Here is an 18,644-nt window from a genome sequence, read left to right on the forward strand (position 1 = left end):
TGAATAAAGGTTCTTATTTTTCCTGATATACTGTATTATATTATACCAAGTGGTTGACAATGTAACACTGATAAGACATCAGTGAAACACTTTCTCATTTTGTCCTTTCACAGTGGTGTTACATCATTCAGTTCAGTTTTATTCTTCAGACCAAAGGAGCACTTAACCTTCTTAGATTGTCACTGGTATAAAATGTATGGATTATCTTTCGAAACTCATCTCTCATCTTCTCGAAGACAGAACACCTTTCCTGAAGACCTTAAAAAATGATCTGCATGCCTCGCTGGTGCCGAACTTTCCTATTTTACCACCAAAGATGACCAGATGTAGAGATGAGATACATCAATTATCTTTCAGAAGTCATTGCTCATCCTAATAAGAGCTGTTTGTGTGTTTCCTTAACACATCTTGAAACCATCTCTCTTGTGTAACATCTTTCAAAAGAGATTTGCAAAGCTATTTATCTAACATCTGTTCCCACCGTAGCAGGTGATGCAGTGAACGGCCTACGCCAATGTTGTAAAGCCACACAATCATGTCAGTTAAATTGCATGGTTGCACGTGGGCCATGTCATCAACTACAACCTCAAAAGACTCCAGTCTATTCATACTGGCTGACCATCCCGGATAATTGCATTTGACCTCAGCGCATTAAAAGTCCTCTTCACCAGGGATAAAGGTAAATGCCAGTCAAGATAGAATTGTTAACATTGACAACCTTTTTCCAACATTTTCCCTCCTCATATACAGTAGTTGCTCTGAAAAGTTGAAGGGAAAGAGCAATCAATCTGTGTCTCTTGCTAGGGTCAAAAGGGAGATCCACATATTGTTTCCATTTCAAGTACGGGTAATTGACATAAAATATCCACCGCATTTACAGAGCCATGTCATTACAGATGCAGTAGATTCCAGATACAGTATATCATAGAAGCCAAGTTCTATTTGTACATGTCATAGGATGCATTTGCTACAATGTTCCCTTTTTAGTTGGTGGCTGACTATTTGATAGCATTTGGCGTTTAATCCTCTCTGACATCTGCAATCGGCATTCGATATTAATCACATAAATACCACATAATCAGGAAGTCTACCTTCACTTGCCCCTTCTACCCCCTATGGTGTCCAAATTAGGACAGCTTCCCAACTAACTAAAGTCCTAGTCCACTCCAAAAGTTTGACAGGCATTTTCCAATATGTAAAGTGGTCTGATGATGAGATGAGTCCACCTTCCTTGCCATCTGTTGCAATGAAGTTCCAGATCAACCCCAAATGAATGGGAAAGCTGACGCATGGTGACATTTGATAACGTTTGAGGAAAGAAGAAACATCTGACAGTCTGATTTTGGAAAGAAGTAGCACTTTAAATTAGTTTGCATGGGACACTTTAAAAGACATTTGCCTTTCATGTAGCCTGTGTGCTCAATTACTTTTTCATGCCGTTGGATTCTAGCTTGAAATATACTTATTCATGTTACAATACTAGAACGTATTGATTACTTTACATGTATGAGGAATGTATATATTGGGGACAGTGAAGGGTGGATAGAAGCTTGATGTAGGGGAAGTGAAGAACGTTAATATTCTGTTTGAACATGTTATTTTGTTCCTAAAGAGGCAGGAGGGAGGCAAAGGGTAACCGTCTGGTTTCAGTTTCTGATAACGCAGGCCAGCTGCGGAACTAGGGAGAAGCGAGGAATTCAAGTCAACAGTTGAAGTGAGAAGAAACCTCTGGAAGGGGGGCCGGAGGGGCCCAACCCAATGACCCAGTCCTATCTCACATGGATACACTTCCAGGCCCACGGAGGTTCTAGCATCAGGCAGGGCCATGACTACACCAGTGAGAGGAACCAATTACGTTCCTGCCTAGCAACAGAGATCTATTGGCTGTCTAGATGTGTAAGGAGTTGACCCTGCCTCGTAGGAGGTTATAAATACATGTGCTTGTGTGAAGGGCCAGAGCACAAGGTTCCTCTGCGGCTCAGTGCTGGAAAGGGTCCACATTGACAGATGGACTGAGAAACTGATCAACATCAGTGTTAGTCAACATCAGTAGACCGAAATAACTTTGATGTGCATGGATTTTGTACACAGATCAAGAGCTGTTTTTTTGTATTGATTCAGATTTATTTGCCATTGTTAGGTTCTGAACAAACAGAGTAGAACCTCAAACGGACGACTAGGAAAAGCTCAAACTAAGTTTATTCACCCACTGGGTCATACAGCTGCAAAGACAAAAAATATCTCTTGATCTGTGTACAAAATCCATGTAAATGAAAGTTATTTTGGTCTACTGATGTTGACTAACACTGACGTTGATACGTTTCTCAGTCCATCTGTCAATGTGGACCCTTTCCAGCACTGAGCCGCAGAGCAACCTTGTGCTCTGGCTCAAACATTTTCTTGGATGTGTCTTACAATATGTGTAATGCTAATACAGCATGTCGAATTATTGATTTTACTAATCCATATTTGTTTGATATCTGAAAGTGGGGGACAATGTTATTTAAGCATGACTCTCGGGGGCCAACATCTTTGCCTCGCCAATTTGAGTGAAGCACAGTGCAAGACTAAAACGTTTTAGATGTGATGCATGAGCAACAATATGTATCTCTATGGTAGGAGCATCATGAAGGAGATGATTTCTATATCATTGACTCTCTACTGACGGTCATTCCACATCACTATAATGAGGTGAACATTTATTTAAAAAGGTCACATGACCTCAATACTCCCTTTCAAACAAATTGTGGGAAAATACAGTACATTATTTATATGACTGAGACCCGTGGGAATATCTCCAAAATTCATAAACAGAACCACAGCAACCGCAATATCTGAATGCGAAACATCAGCAGCCAGCAGTCATTAAGGCAATACAAATTCCCTTTGCCCCCATATCTATATGCAGGGGGGATAGCAAATCAACATCTGCACAGTGTGTGTTGTTTAACCTTACTTGATTTAAATAGGTGATACGTATTTTAAAAGGTTACTTGATTTAACTAGGTTATGATATGTATTTTCAAAGGGTTATACTGAAGCAATGTTCTCTTTCACTTTACGTGCTCACTGCTCAGTATGCCTGTCCATAATAGTTGGATAATAGAGCACCACAACTCCCACCAGATGTGTCAATTTCATGGTAGCAAATTTTGTCACATGTGCCAAATACAACAGGTGTAGACCTTACAGACTGAAATGCTTACTCACAAGCCCTTAACCAACAATGTGGTTTTAAAAAGTGTTTAAAGTCAAAAATAGATAAGTCAATTTAAAAAAAATAAAAGTAACATATAATTAAAGAACAGCAATAAAATAACAATAGCGAGGCTATACAGGGGGTGCTGGTACAGAGTCAATGTGCGGGGACACCGGTTAGTCGAGGTAATTGAGGTAATATGTACATGTAGGTAGAGTTAAAGTGACTATGCATAGATAATAAACAGAGAGTAGCAGCAGCGTACAAGAGGGGGTGGGGGCAATGCAAATAGTCTTGGTAGCCATTTGATTAGCTGTTCAGGAGTCTTATGGCTTGGGGGTAGAAGCTGTTATCTGTTAAAAAGCCTTTTGAACCTAGACTTGGCGCTCCGGTATCGCTTGCCGTGTGGCAGCACCAGGCGGTTCCGGCTACGGAGAGCGTGACCACACAGTCATCCGGAACAGCTGATGCTCTCATGCATGTTTCAGTGTTACTTGCCTCGAAGCGAGCATAGAAGTAAATTAGCTTGTCTGGTAGGCTCGTGTCACTGGGAAGCTCGCGGCTGTTCCCTTTGTAGTCTGTAATAGTTTGCAAGCCCTTCCACATCCGACGAGCTTCGGAGCCGGTGTAGTATGATTAAATCTTAGTCCTGTATTGACACTTTGCCTGTTTGATGGTTCGTCTGAGGGCATATCAGATTTTCTTATAAGCTTCCGAGTTAGAGTTCTGCTCTTTGAAAGCGGCAGCTCTACCCTTTAGCTCAATACGGATGTTGCCTGTAATCCATGGCTTCTGGTTGGGGTATGTACATACAGTCACTGTGGGGATGATGTAATTGATGCACTTATTGATGAAGCCAGTGACTGACGTGGTGTACTTCTCAATGCCATCAGAAGAATCCCAGAACATATTCCAGTCTGTGCTAGCAAAATAGTCCTGTAGCTTAGCATCTGCTTCATCTGACCACTTTTTTATTGACCGAGTCACTGGTGCTTCCTGCTTTGGTTTTTGCTTGTAAGCAGGAGGATAGAATTATGGTCAGATTTGCCAAATGGAGGGCAAGGGAGAGTGTTGTACTTGTCTCTGTGTGTGGAGTAAAGTTTTTTGGAGTAGAGGTTTTTTCTCTCTGGTTGCACATTTAACAACCTGGTAGAAAGTAGGTAAAACTGATTTAATTTTCCCCGGCCACCAGGAGCCCCGCCTCTGGATGAGCGTTTTCCTGTTTGCTTATGGCCTTATACAGCTCATTGAGTGCGGTCCTAGTGCCAGCATCGGTTTGTGGTGGTAAATAGACAGCTACGAAGAATGTAGATGAAATCTTTCTTGGTAAATAGTGTGGTCTACAGCTTATCATGAGATACTCTACCTCAGGTGAGCAAAACCTTGAGACTTCTTTAGATTTCGTGCAGCAGCTGTTGTTTACAAATATACACAGACCGTCACCCCTTGTCTTACCGGAGACAGCTGTTCTATCCTGCCAAAAAAAGCGTAAAACCAGCAGCTGTATGTTAGGGCTACACTGATCACTTGTGCTTGGCTACAAAATGTATAGGTGTCCCCATAGGCCTAATACTTAAATAGAGGAAATGTGAATATAATCATTATTTTAGCGATGCACGGTAGACGTCCCTCCTAATATAAAGGCCCCCCCATTCAGTTGATGTGAGCTGCTTTACAGCACACTTGCATTAATATGTGTTTATGGATGAGACAGGAATTTATTTATTTATTTAATTTAAACTTTATTTAACTAAGCAAGTCAGTTATGAACAAATTCTTCTTTACAATGATGGCTACGCAGGCCAAACCCTAACCCGGACGACGCTTGGCCAATTGTGCGTCGCCCTATGGGATTCCCTGCTTTCAAATTGGTTGCCTAAATTGGTTTCATTAAATAGGCGTAGGCACTATATTTTTTTTGTATTGCACATTTAATTAAACTGACGCATATATACACTAGCATACGAATGGTGGATTAATAGCCCAGCCTAAGAATTAACTCCTTATTTACGCATTTCTGTCTTCACTGTTCCCCTCTTGCGCAATTCATGCATCTCCTCTGGCATCTCAACTGGCCTCTCTCTCTGCATCCTCTCTCTATTCCTCTTATAGCTCTTGAACAGTTGCCTAGCCCAATACGTGTTCCAGAAATTGCCATTTTTATCAATAAAAAATATATACAATTGAGGAAAGAAGCACCTTGCTCTTGCTTGCTGGATATAAAATAGGCTACAGTGTTCACACAGTGAACTGGCAGGGACATTTGAATGGTGAGAGTTTTCTTGTTGTGATGTGATCATGTTGGCTGGTGGTAAAAATGCAATATAGAAGCCCATCTTGTATGGCAGAAGAAGATGATTTGTTCAAAAATCTAATGTAATCTAATAAGTAATCCAATAAGTAATCTAATAAGGATCTGGTGAGATTTTGTCTGTTTTTCCTTATATGCCTATGGTATGCCTGTGGTATACAGTATGTGTTAATGTATATGCCTTATATGACATACACAATTGAATACATGCTTGTGGCGCATTTACTACAAAGATATGGTCTGAAATATTTGAGGAGAAAAAAAATACAGTATATAATATTATGAGAAACATTTATGTTTTGAGAATGTAACCTCTACAAAATAAATGGTTTCCTTATAGGTTTTACATTGTTATTTATAAGTCAACATATAAAACAACATGACAATTATTAGGGATGGGACTCGCTAGTATCGTGTCAAGGAAACAAAGCACAAAGCGGATTTTACTTCTTTAGGAAAACAGTCCTAATGTTGGAAACAAACATCATTATGTTGTCATCCAGAGTCACAGTTACTTATTTTCCAAGTTAAAGCACACAACATACAGCAGGTTTTTAAAGGACCAAAGAGTTTGGTCTGGAGGGCTGCATTCCTGTAGTACTGAGAGATTAAATGCATTGTTTCGGTTATATAATAACTAATTGACCAACATTTACTTGAATTCTATTTATTTAGTTCTGGGTTTTTGTAAGCCAAACATGCCATTTCTCTAGAGAGAAATCAAATCATTCACCAGATAAATGAAGTCAAGATCTATATTGGGACGCTGGGCTGAAGGGAGTTGTAATTTTCATTAAGCAAATATTCAACCTAGTTCAGTGCAGAAACGTGGTAATTAACTACAGTGACCATATTCTATTGCGCATGTTCTTTTCCGGCTGGGACACAGATGGATAGACTTTTAGCCTGCTATGTTAGGTTAGATACACACAGACTGCATACGATACCACATAAGAGAGGAAGGTACACAACACAACGATGAGAGAGAGATAGAGAGTTTATGAAAGTATGCCTTCTCTACTTTGAAGAACTAGAAAAATGATTTTGTCAGACAGCGCTGCAGTATACTTAGGCAGGCTAGCCTAGTTAAGTATGATGTTTAAGTACAGTATGAGGAGAACCAAAATAACATTATATGGTTGTCTGGCTGGCTGTTACTGCCTGAGCAGAGATGAGATGATGACTTTAAGGAATACAAAATTATAAGGTCGTCATATAAAACTAAATACTGAAATATAATAGTACTTTCCTATTTTTCTATGTGAATCTTAGAGAGAAAATTTCGTATTTTCAATGTTTTGGCATTGCATTTAAAAAGCTCTAATCATTTTAATGTCATTATTTCATAATGGGTTTAATGTTTTTTTTTAAATCATCGAAACCGAAAACCGTGATTCTTTTTTAAATAATCGAAACCGAAACCGAAACCGAACCCACATCAAAAAGCACTTTTCATGCTACGGTGGGGAGTGGGGGTCAGACAGACAACTTTGGGCTGAAAATATTTTTTGTGATCCTTCAGATTATTTCGAAACGGTCGTCTTTCTGCTTTGTATGCTAGCCTACCTATTGTATTAAACGCACATCTTTGTCACATTATTTACACACACTCATTACACTGCCTAGAAATAAATATTGATCACCTATATTTGTTTCCTTCTGAAAATCATCCCACTCTCTAGCTGAAAATGTTTGTAGTCCAGATCTACTCTCTGTTATGAAGCTACATATATATATATTTTAATTTGAGGCTTATTTATTATTATTTTCACGTGCTTTGAGATTCTTTCTGTACTGAAAAGCGCTATAGAAGCTGAATATATTATTATAATATTGTTGTTATGAGACTGAGAAAGTGTTGTAGTTTTAAAGCTAATTTCCTGTCATTCTAAAAAAACAAAAACATTAATGGTTTATGACATGTTCATATGCTATCTGGGGTTTGGGGTTTCACAAAACTCGTGGGGTGTGTACTAAGCCAGTGGTCTGTAGTCTGGATTGGTCCATATGCACAGCAAGGCAATCATATACCATAACAAATGAATTTTCCTGAGTTTTCTTATTTCGTCTTTCAATGTCATAATAGGGCATTTACAAGTAATTTCATCTGTCAAGTGTCCCACAGTATTTCCGATGGCAAGGCTACAGTAAATGATGCATTTAGCTGCGTCTATTGCAATATAGGCTGCACTTATTGCAAGTCTAAGACATTGGATCTAAGCAAACTTCCAGAAAGCCTATCAAAAATAAATGCAAACAATGTCAGAATTGGAGGGGAAAACAGAGACTATACTGTCCTAAACCATAGTCTCAATCAATATTGATACATTTCACATTTAACCAACTTATGTGCAACATATAATTAGAACAAACATACCTGTCATTCCATACATGAGGATCCAAGCGACATAAGCTTGCATGATATTTAACTGTAACAGCAAACACGAGAAAACAGAAGTTTTAGTTTTCTTGCAAGCCCCCAATGCGTAAAAACTGTAGACCAAGAACTGCAGTTACCATGATGGGCTAGGCTACTTGGTAGTTGAGAAATAATGTCAATCAAGATGAGGTTGGTAAGCAAGGTAAGTGGCGTGTCTTGTGCCAGCAGGAGAGAAAACGATTCGCAACTGCTCCAGAGAATCAATTGCCATCAACTGGAGCGCTGAAATCTCCACTGCTACTCTGGGGCGAGTGCGAACCGTTTGTCATCGACAGAGGAAGAGGGAGACAGGGGAGAGCGAGAGAGAGACATTCATATATATATATATATATATATATATATATATATATATATATACAGAGAGAGAGAGAGAGAGCGAGAGAGAGAGAGGAAGATTACAGGCTGTGGCCATACTGTTTGTGTCCGCAGGTAAAACGATGAAAATAGTTTCCATAAATACATTTTTACCACAGCAGTGAAGCATGTTTGATGTAAAAAGTTCCTTGTTAAGGGTAGACTCAGCGATATGATGTAGGTGCAAAAAGTAAACAGCATAGTGGGTCAATTTCCACAATAACTAAGAGCATTGAAGCATGAGGATGAACTTCTTAGCTGTTTTGGTCGTTTACCTTCCATGCTCTAACCAAAAACGTGGCTAATTTTGTCTTAGCTGGAAAGCTGTTTGCTGACAGATGAAAACATAATCGCAGATTTACAAAATATTTGCACCAGGTACAAAGCTGGCGCCTGGTTTTTACAGCAGGGGTTAAAACCTGTTTAGGCCAGGCGTTCCGCTAGCGGAACTCCTCCCACATTCCACTGAAAAGGCAGAGCGCGAAATTCAAAAAATATTTTTGAGAAATATTTAACTTTCACACATTAACAAGTCCAATACAGCAAATGAAAGATACACATCTTGTGAATTCAGTCAACATGTCCGATTTTTTAAATGTATTACAGCAAAAACACCACGTATATTTATGTTAGCTCACCACCAAATACAAAAGAGGACAGACATTTTTCACAGCACCGGTAGCATGCAGGTAGCATGCACAAAGCCAACCTAACTAACCTAGAACCAACCTAACTAACCTAGAAACAACTCCCTCAGATGACAGTCCTATAACATGTTACACAATAAATCTATGTTTTGTTCAAAAAATGTGCATATTTGAGCTATAAATCAGTTTTACATTACTGCTACCATCATAGCTACAGTCAGAAATAGCACGGGAGTAGCCAGAGTAAATACAGACACCAACGTCAACTACCTAATTACTCATCATAAAACATTTCAGAGAAATATATGGTGGATAGCAAATGAAAGACAAAGAACTTGTGAATACAGCCAATATTTCCGATTTCTTAAGTGTTTTACAGCGAAAACACAATATATCGTTATATTAGCTTACTACAATAGCTATCACACAACAGCATTGATTCAAGGCAAACGGTAGCGATAGCACAGTTCGACAGATATATGAAATAGCATCCCAAATTGGGTCCTTATCTTTGTTGATCTTCCATCAGAATGTTGTACAAGGGGTCCTTTGTTCAGAACCGTCTTTGTTTGGATCCAGAACGAACTATTTCCCTCTTGAATTAGCAAGCACACTGGCCGTGCGGCGCTAACCTCTCCTTCTTGAACCAATTCCTCCAACGCATCACGTCTAAAGTCCCGAATAAATTTCAATAATATAATTAAACTATATTGAAAATACATACTTTAGGATGATATTGTGACATGTATCAAATAAAATCGAAGCCGGAGATCATATTCACCTATAACGACGGTTTTCCAGGAGGCGATTCCAGGTCCAACTTCGCGCCTTCCAAATAAAAATAATGGCGGACCTCTCACTCCAAGAGGTTGTATTCAATCCCAGAACGAGATAATCAAGTCATTTCTGCTCTCACTTCCGCATGACACCCAGGGGAAGGTGTATGACGTGTTTCTACAGTCATAAGTGACATGCCCTTTTATAGACAAGCTCTTGACGAGAGACCTCGCTTTTGGAAATCTCACTTCCGGATAGGAAATGGGCTGTAAAAAGAGTTCTGTTTCACTTAGAGAAATAATTAGAACGGTTTCAGAAACTAGAGAGTGTTTTCTATCCAATATTAATAATAATATGCATATTGTACGAGCAAGAATTGAGTACGAGGCCGTTTAAATTGGATACGATTTTCCCCAAAAGTGAAAACAGCACCCCCTGTCCCTAAGAGGTTATTAAAACCCACAATCTGTTTTAATTTACACTTGTCTACAATGCCTTTTTATTTTCCCTATTTGTTCTTCCCCCCGTGTTATATTGCAGAGAAAAAAACAGTATACAACAGGTGCAAACTGTTTCCCTGGGCCATAAGTTTAATATTTCAACCCATTGTGTACAAAATGCTGATAAGACAATGATACTGAAATAGCTTGTGGTCGGGCACAATTCATTTAGAACCAAACAATTATTTGATTAACATCAGAAACAGTGCTGAGCTATGGTTTTCAATTATGCCATTTCTTACACTTCACGCTCTGACATTGATAAGCTTGCTCCAGTTCATTTCTGTAACATTTTTTGTTCAGTTACATACTTGTTGAGTGGCATTGGTGGTGCATGGAAAACTGACGCAGCAAACTAATGTCCTGTAGCAAATTTGGGGGGGTAGACCATCCGGTCCAACACCTTAGAAATTACACCAGGAGGTCCGAACCTCTTGATAAGGTTGCTAGGTGGTGTTAAAGGTAGATACAGTACAGTAGGCCTACATCTGAACAAGGATATACATTACACCATAGATTAACTCAGATTAACTCAGAAAATAAACAAAAAAAGAAACGTCCCTTTTTCAGGGACCTGTCTTTCAAAGATAATTCGTAAAAATCCAAATAACTTCACAGATCTTCATTGTAAAGGGTTTAAACACTGTTTCCCATGATTGTTCAATGAACCATAAACAATTAATGAACATGCACCTGTGGAACGGTCGTTAAGACACTAACAGCTTACAGACGGTAGACAATTAAGGACACAGTTGTGAAAACCTTGAACACTAAAGAGACCTTTCTACTGACTCTGAAAAACACCAAAAGAAAGATGTCCATGGTCCCTTGCTCATCTGCGTGAATGTGCCTTAGGCATGCTGCAAGGAGGCATGAGGACTGCAGATGTGGCCAGGACAATAAATTGCAATGTCCGTACTGTGAGACGCCTAAGACAGCGCTACAAGGAGACAGGACGGACAGCTGATCATCCTCGCAATGGCAGACCACGTGTAACAACACCTGCACAGGATCAGTACATCCGAACATCACATCTGCGGGACAGGTACAGGATGGCAACAACAACTGCCTGAGTTACACCAGGAACGCACAATCCCTCCATCAGTGCTCAGACTGTTCACAATAGGCTGAGAGAGGCTGGACTGAGGGCTTGTAGGCCTGTTGTAAGGAAGGTCCTCACCAGACAACACCGGCAACAACGTCGCCTATGGGCACAAACCCACCATTGGTGGACCAGACAGGACTGGCAAAAAGTGATATTCACTGATGAGTTACAGTTTTGTCTCACTAGGGGTGATGGTCAGATTCGTGTTTATCGTCGAAGGAATGAGCGTTACAATGAGGCCTGTATTCTGGAGCGGGATCGATTTGGAGGTGGAGGGTCCGTCATGGTCTGGGGCGGTGTCACAGCATCATCGGACTGAGCTTGTTGTCATTGCAGGCAATCTCAACGCTGTGCGTTAACAGGGAAGACACCCCCCTCCCTCATGTGGTACCCTTCCTGCAGGCTCATCCTGACATTACCCTCCAGCATGACAGTGCTACCAGCCATACTGCTCATTCTGTGCGTGATTTCCTGTAAGACAGGAATGTCAGTGTTCTGCCATGACCAGCGAAGAGCCCGGATCTGAATCCCATTGAGCACGTCTGGGACCTGTTGGATGGGAGGGCTAGGGCCATTCCCACCAGAAATGTCTGCAAACTTGCAGGTGCCTTGGTGGAAGAGTGGGGTAACATCTCACAGCAAGAACTGCCAAATCTGGTGCAGTCCATGAGGAGGAGATGCACTGCAGTGCTTAATGCAGCTGGTGACCACACCAGATACTGACTGTTACTTTTGATTTTGACCCCACCTTTGTTCAGGGACACATTATTCCATTTCTGTTAGTCACATGTCTGTGGAACTTGTTCAGTTGATGTCTCAGTTGTTGAATCGTGTTATGTTCATACAAGTATTTACACATGTTAAGTTTGCTGAAAATAAACGCAGTTGACAGTGAGAGTACGTTTCTTTTTTTGCTGTGTTTATGTAGAACAAGAGTTGGAGATATATGTGGACAGCACCTTCAATCTTAAAAACAGAAGCTGCTGAACATTGGAGCAAAACTAGATATACTTGTTTTCGTCTTTACTGACAGTGCTAGCCCAGAGCGTGGGAGGCTGACGTGCGAGTGAATGAAGGCTACTTACTCCCCTTCCTCCTTATTAGTATTCTCAACAAAGCTTCAGTCCATCACTCTAATACATCAAACCTGTACTGTATTTACAACCAAAGGACTGCGTGTTACCAAGTCATGAGAGCAGAGTTGGTTAGACATATAGAGTGGCACAATAACATTCTAATGCTGAATTGTAAAATGTGTTGTTTGGAATCTGGATGCTGATTGGTTGATAGCAGGGAGCTATAGCCCCACAATCCCCACATTATACGGGTAATGCCTGTTAACAGCGCTATTAGATTTATCAATGCGCATCCACTGTCCCACAGCCAAGTCAGTCAATTTATAAACTTAATCTTCCCCGGAAAAAAGCGTCTAGACAAAATTTCCCTATGCTACTAAGCTAACATTAGGTTTACAACAGTCGGGGTTTGTCTAAACTCTAAAACGCAATAAGGTCAGGGGCAGGCAGAGTGGTCAGGCAAGCAGGCTCAGAGTCAGGACAGGCAAGGGTCAAAACCAGGAGGATGAGAAAAAGAGAGACAGTGAAAAACAGGAGCTGAGAGAAAACCGATGGTTGCCTTGGCAAACAAGACGAACTGGCACAGACAAACAGAAAACACAGGTATAAATACCCAGGGGATAAGTGGGGAAGATGGGTGACACCTTCCCCAATAAAAAAGAGACATACACTGAGTATATCAAAAATGAGGAACAACTTCCTAATATTGAGTTGCACACCCCCTTTTGCCCTCAGAACAGCCTCACTTTGTCAGGGCATGGACTCTACAAGCTGTCGAAGCGTTCCACAGGGATGCTAGCCCATTTTGACTCCAATGCTTCCCACAGTTGTATCAAGTTGGCTGGATGTCCTTTGGGTGGTGAACCATTCTTGACACACATGGGAAACTGTTGAGCGTGAAAAAAAAACAGCAGCGTTGCAGTTCTTCACCAAAACCGTTGCGCCTGGCACATACTACCGTGCCCCTTTAAAATGCACTTAAATATTTTGTCTTGCCCATTCACCTTCTGAATGACATACATAAACAATCCGTCTCTCAATTGTCTGAAGGCTTAAAAATCCTACTTTAACCTGTCTCCTCCCCTCCATCTACACTGATTGAAGTGGATTTAACCAGGGACATCAAAAAGGGATCATAGCTTTCACCTGGATTCACCTGGTCAGTCTATGTCATGGAAAGAGCAGATGTTCTTAATGTTTTGTACACTCAGTGCATGTGTCTCAATGTAATGTAATCGTGGCTCAATGTAATCACGATATACAATTATTGTTATGTTCAAATACAATCTCTTTTTAGGCTTCGTTGTGGTCAATTTGCAGTGTCCAAATGTATTACATTTACGTTCCGGCCTGACGACCATCCGCTCCGACAAAAATCAGCCCTCAACTAAATCTAGTTGCCTACTCCTGGCCTAGGGGTTTTGGCAGGACAGAGGGATCCATGCCTGCTATCTGCCATGCAGCTTGTGTGTCCATCTTATCATCCTCTCTCCAGCAGCTTCAAAGGTACCTGTGAAATGAGTCTCGTTGCTATGAATTTACATGTCATTTCAAGTGACCGTCATGTGTGTCCTTGTGTCAACCTTTTGCTAGGTTTAACTTCTTAGGAACATTTGGAACATTTGGGGTACCAGGAAGTAAAGTAACACCAGAAAGTGTCATCAAGATTGCGTGTGGTAACCAGAGCTATGATTGATTGAAGTCGAATGTTGATATGGTCCATCAGACATACATTGTCAACATGCTTGTTATATAATCGACAGAAACAAACAATAGGCTACAATGTGAATGGTGTGAACGCAATATTTTTCAGGTGTCTCTCTCAGGCAGTGTAACCAGGCGAGTGGGATTTTTTTGACCCAAGGAAATAGGAATTTGGAGTGTATTCACGGTGCAACTTACTGTAAATCCTGTGAGATAAAAATGTCCACATAGTTTTTTAATTGCAAGGATTCCATAACTCCTATTTTGTCAATTCCAAATTCAGCTTCAGCCCAACTTGAAAGTGTGGGTATTGTCTCGCTCAGCGTCAAACATCAAACATAGGAAATCGAATGAGAAAAGTTGCCTCTCACGCTCTCTCAATAAATAAAAGTGTGATTACAGATTGTAATATATAATACATATTAATTCATAGGAACATATTTGAATTGAAGTGTTTTGATAACAGTTGATATAGGGGAGGCTTAGAGTATTACAGTAAATACCGGTTGGTCTTTGTGCTATGACAATGGCGCTGGGCCACGAAGGCAGTGTCACATGCCACGGCGTGGGCGCTGCCAACCTTGCCAACACAATTGTCTTCTTTTTAGCTCGCCTCATTACTGATTGAGGTCGTGAACTTTTGTGCCGTATCTCATCTGAGGTCACTTGAATTCTCTACCTCTCTTATGTGGGCCATGAGGGCAGTGTCACATGCCACGGCATGGGCGCTGCCAAACTTGCCAACACAATCATTTTCTTTTAAGCTCGCCTCATTACTGATTGGGGTCGTGAACTTTTGTGCGGTATCTCTCGTCTCACAAAACATTGAGTACTGTACATCTGAGGTCGCTTGAATTCTCTACTTCTAGGATATAGCCTAGCTGCAATACAATAAATTGATTTCCATTGCCATTTGGACTCCATATGGCTGCACTGTATTGAGAGTATGTTAAGAATACACTGAAAAGGTTTCTTTTCTTTCTGATAAACCTATGTTGATTGAATTCTAGAATTTTATCCACACAGTCAGTAGAGTAAAGTACTTAAGTAAAAATACTTTTTGGGGTATTTGTACTTTACTTTACTATTTATATTTTTGACAACATTTACTTTTACCTCACAACATTCCGAAAGGAAATAATGTTCTTTTTACTCCATCCATTTTCCCTGACACCCAAAAGTAATCGTTACATTTTTAATGCTTAGCAGAACATAAAATGGTCCAATTCATACACTTATCAAGATAACATCCCTGGTCATCCCTACTGCCTCTAATCTGGCGGACTCACTAAACACAAATCCTTCGTTATCCGTAAATTTAAAAAACAAGACAATTGTTTTGTCTAGTTTGCTTCATATAAGAAATTTTACTTTTACTTTTGATACTGAAGTATATTTAAAACATTTACTCAAGTAGTAATTTACTGGGTGACTTTTACTTTTGCTTGAGTCATTTTCTATTAAGGTATCCATCTTTACTTTTACTTAAGTATGACTACTGGATACTTTTTCCACCACTGAGTCCGTGTCCTTCGGCTCTTTGTATACGTATAGCCAACCACTGAGGGATTCAAGGGATTCAAAGCTGAAGTCTTGACATAGATTAAATTGGCAGTATTTTCATCTTAAAGTTCCAACGCAGCTTGGTCTATTAACCAATTTACCGCATGGTGATGTCAAAACTTTCGCCCTTTCAAAACTGCTGATTAAAAGGTCCTGTGTAGATTGTATTTTCAACCAGAAACGATCAGGAAAAAACACTGATCACATTTATTTTACACTTTTACAGTGCTGTTGTACTACATGATATAAAACAGGAAAATTTTGACTGCACTTTCAATATTCCTTCCCTTTTACTAAGCGGCTCCCCGACCTGCATGAAATTGGACTGGGATTTAAAAAAAAGAAAATACATGGTTTTATTAAACTGGAAAAGTTCCTTAGGTCGGAAATCATACTGTGCCTTGTACTCAAAATGAATGCAGTGTAGCCGTATATTGCTTAAAATAAGGTTGCTTATAGAGTTGTATTTTGACACAACCAGCATTTTAATGATTACCTTCTTACCTGACAATAAAAGCACATGTTCAACTTTAAAAACATTTATGAAAGCAAGTGCCCATTAATGAGATTCTCCGGTACTTTTGTATACTTTTGAGCCGGTAGTTCTAAAAGTAGCACTCATGAGCCAAAAGTGGTCACCGAAAATTGCGTACTACGTCACATATGTGCAGATATGTGCAGCACCTCATTGCTCTCTCTCTTTCACTCTGCTATGTGTTGATCTTGCTAGCTGTCACTCAAATGGCAAGGGGCTGAAGGTCATTGGCTAGAACTCAAAAATCTAGGGGGCTTGGAGCAGCACAGCTTCCGGAAAAAGTCGCTTTCGAGCTAGGGATTTTGTGGCTAATTGATGTACAATTACTCGAATGGTTCTAGGCAACGGGTTTCCACAAAATAAAGTGTGACCGGGAAATGCTGTAAATTAAAAGGACTCTATGTATTTTGAAAGATCAGGTGTTGAAGATTATAATAAATAGGCCAACCGCTTTGATGTCATATAAGCAAGCCAAACACCCGTGAGCACAAATGCGCACTTCAGATTTCCATACAATGACTCTGAGCTGCCGAGGAGAGCCCCTGATGACAACGTGGGCTACATACTCACAGACTCCACTGAGGACGTATACAAGTCATTAGAATGTTTTAACCGTCGCAAGATGACATCCCTAGCCATGCCCGCAGACCAGCTGGCTGTTGTGTTCTTGGACATTTTTCTCTGCCTAGCCCATGCTGCTATACCCACCTGCTTCAAGATGTCCACTATCATCCCCGTGCCCAAGAAAGTGAAAGTAACTGAAGTGAATGACTACCAACCAATAGCACTCACTTCCGTCATCATGGAGTGCTTATAGAAGCTAGTCAAAGACCATATCACCTCGTCCCTCCCCAACACACTCGGACCTAGCCAATTCGCCTATAGCCCTGACAGATCCACAGACGACACGATCGCCATTGCACTGCACACTGCCCTTACCCACCTGGATAAAAGGAATGCATATGTGAGGATGCTGTTCATCGACTACAGCGTGGCCTTTAATACCATAGTGCCCTATAAACTCATTACCAAGCTCACGGCCCTGGGTCTGAACTCCTCCCTATGCAACTGGGTCTTGGACTTCCTGCTTCAGGCAAGGGATCTTTTTTCTCAATTTCCGCCTGACTGACGTGCCCAAAATAAACTGCCTGTTGCTCAGGCCCTGAAGCCAGGATATGCATATAATTGGTACCATTGGAAAGAAGACCCTTTGAAGTATGTAGAAATGTGAAAAATAATGTATGAGACTATAACACAATAGATATGGTAGGAGAAAATCCAAAGAAAAACCAACCAGATTTTTTGTTGTTGTTGAGAGCCCATGCTCTTGCAATGCAAAGTATAGGGTCTAGCTCCCAGTATGCAATTCGTAAAGCTTCAACTGGGTGTCAGCACTCAATGTTCAAGGTTTCAGGCTTGTTCCTTCCAAAACGAGTAAGAATAATGAGTTTTACTACAGGGACACAGTCTTGGAAATGTGTGCATGCGCCGCGAAGAAGAGGAGATGCACCTGCTAATATCGTTTTCCTATTGAACATACTTCTTTGCGTGTGAAATATTTTAGTTTGATTACATTTTAGGGTATCTGAGGACTCAATAGAAACATATTTTGACTTGTTTTAACAAAGTTTATATGTAGATTTTTGCATTCCTTTCTCTGCATGTTGAACAAGTGGATAACTCAAATCGATGGTGCCAACTAAACAGACTTTTTGGGATATAAAGAAGGATTTCATCTAACAAAACGACACTACATGTTACATGTGGGGCGCCGTCCTCAAACAATCGCATGGCATGCTTTCGCTGTAATGAGAACAGTAAATCGGACAGTGCAGTTAGATTAACAAGAATTTAAGCTTTCAACCGATATAAGACACTTGTATGTACATAAATGTTTAATATCCATAATTTTTATGATTATTTATTTGAATTGCGTGCCCTCCAGGTTCACCGGAAGTTGTCCCGCTAGCGGGACGTCTAGCCCAAACTGGGTCCTGGACTTCCTGACGGGCTGCACCCAGGTGGCAAAGTAAGCAACATTACCTGCTTGACACTGATTCTCAACATGGGTGCCCCACAAGGGTGCGTCATCATTCCCCGCCTGTGTTTCCTGTACTGTATACCCATGACTGCGTGGCCTCACACCAATTCCATAATCAAGTTTTCTGATGACTCAACAGTAGTAGGCCTGATTACCAACAACAACGAGACCGCCTAAAGGGAGAAGGTACGCACTCTGACGACGTGGATCCAGGTAAACAACCTCTCCCTCAACGTCAACAAAACAAAGGAGCTGACTGTGGACTTCAGCAGGAACCAGGAGGAATGCCGTGAAGACGGTCAACAACTTCAAATTCCTCAGAGTACACATCTCAGAGAAGTTGAAATGGTCTAACCACACAGACACTGTACTGAAGAAGGCACGACAGTGAC

General features: G+C 40.6%; 1 protein-coding gene across 1 annotated transcript in view; it reads right to left on the bottom strand.

Annotated features, from left to right (window-relative positions):
* Positions 1 to 1,827, bottom strand: part of LOC120061870 (relaxin receptor 1-like) — a 128,271-nt gene extending 126,444 nt beyond the window's left edge. The window contains exon 1 of the mRNA XM_039011650.1: positions 1,779 to 1,827. Within this exon, the coding sequence (XP_038867578.1) occupies positions 1,779 to 1,827 (49 nt within the window). The remainder of the gene's footprint in view (positions 1 to 1,778) is intronic.
* Positions 1,828 to 18,644: the final 16,817 nt, after the last annotated feature.

The sequence above is a fragment of the Salvelinus namaycush genome, chromosome 17 (genome assembly GCF_016432855.1).
Source record: "Salvelinus namaycush isolate Seneca chromosome 17, SaNama_1.0, whole genome shotgun sequence".
NCBI lineage: Eukaryota > Metazoa > Chordata > Actinopteri > Salmoniformes > Salmonidae > Salvelinus > Salvelinus namaycush.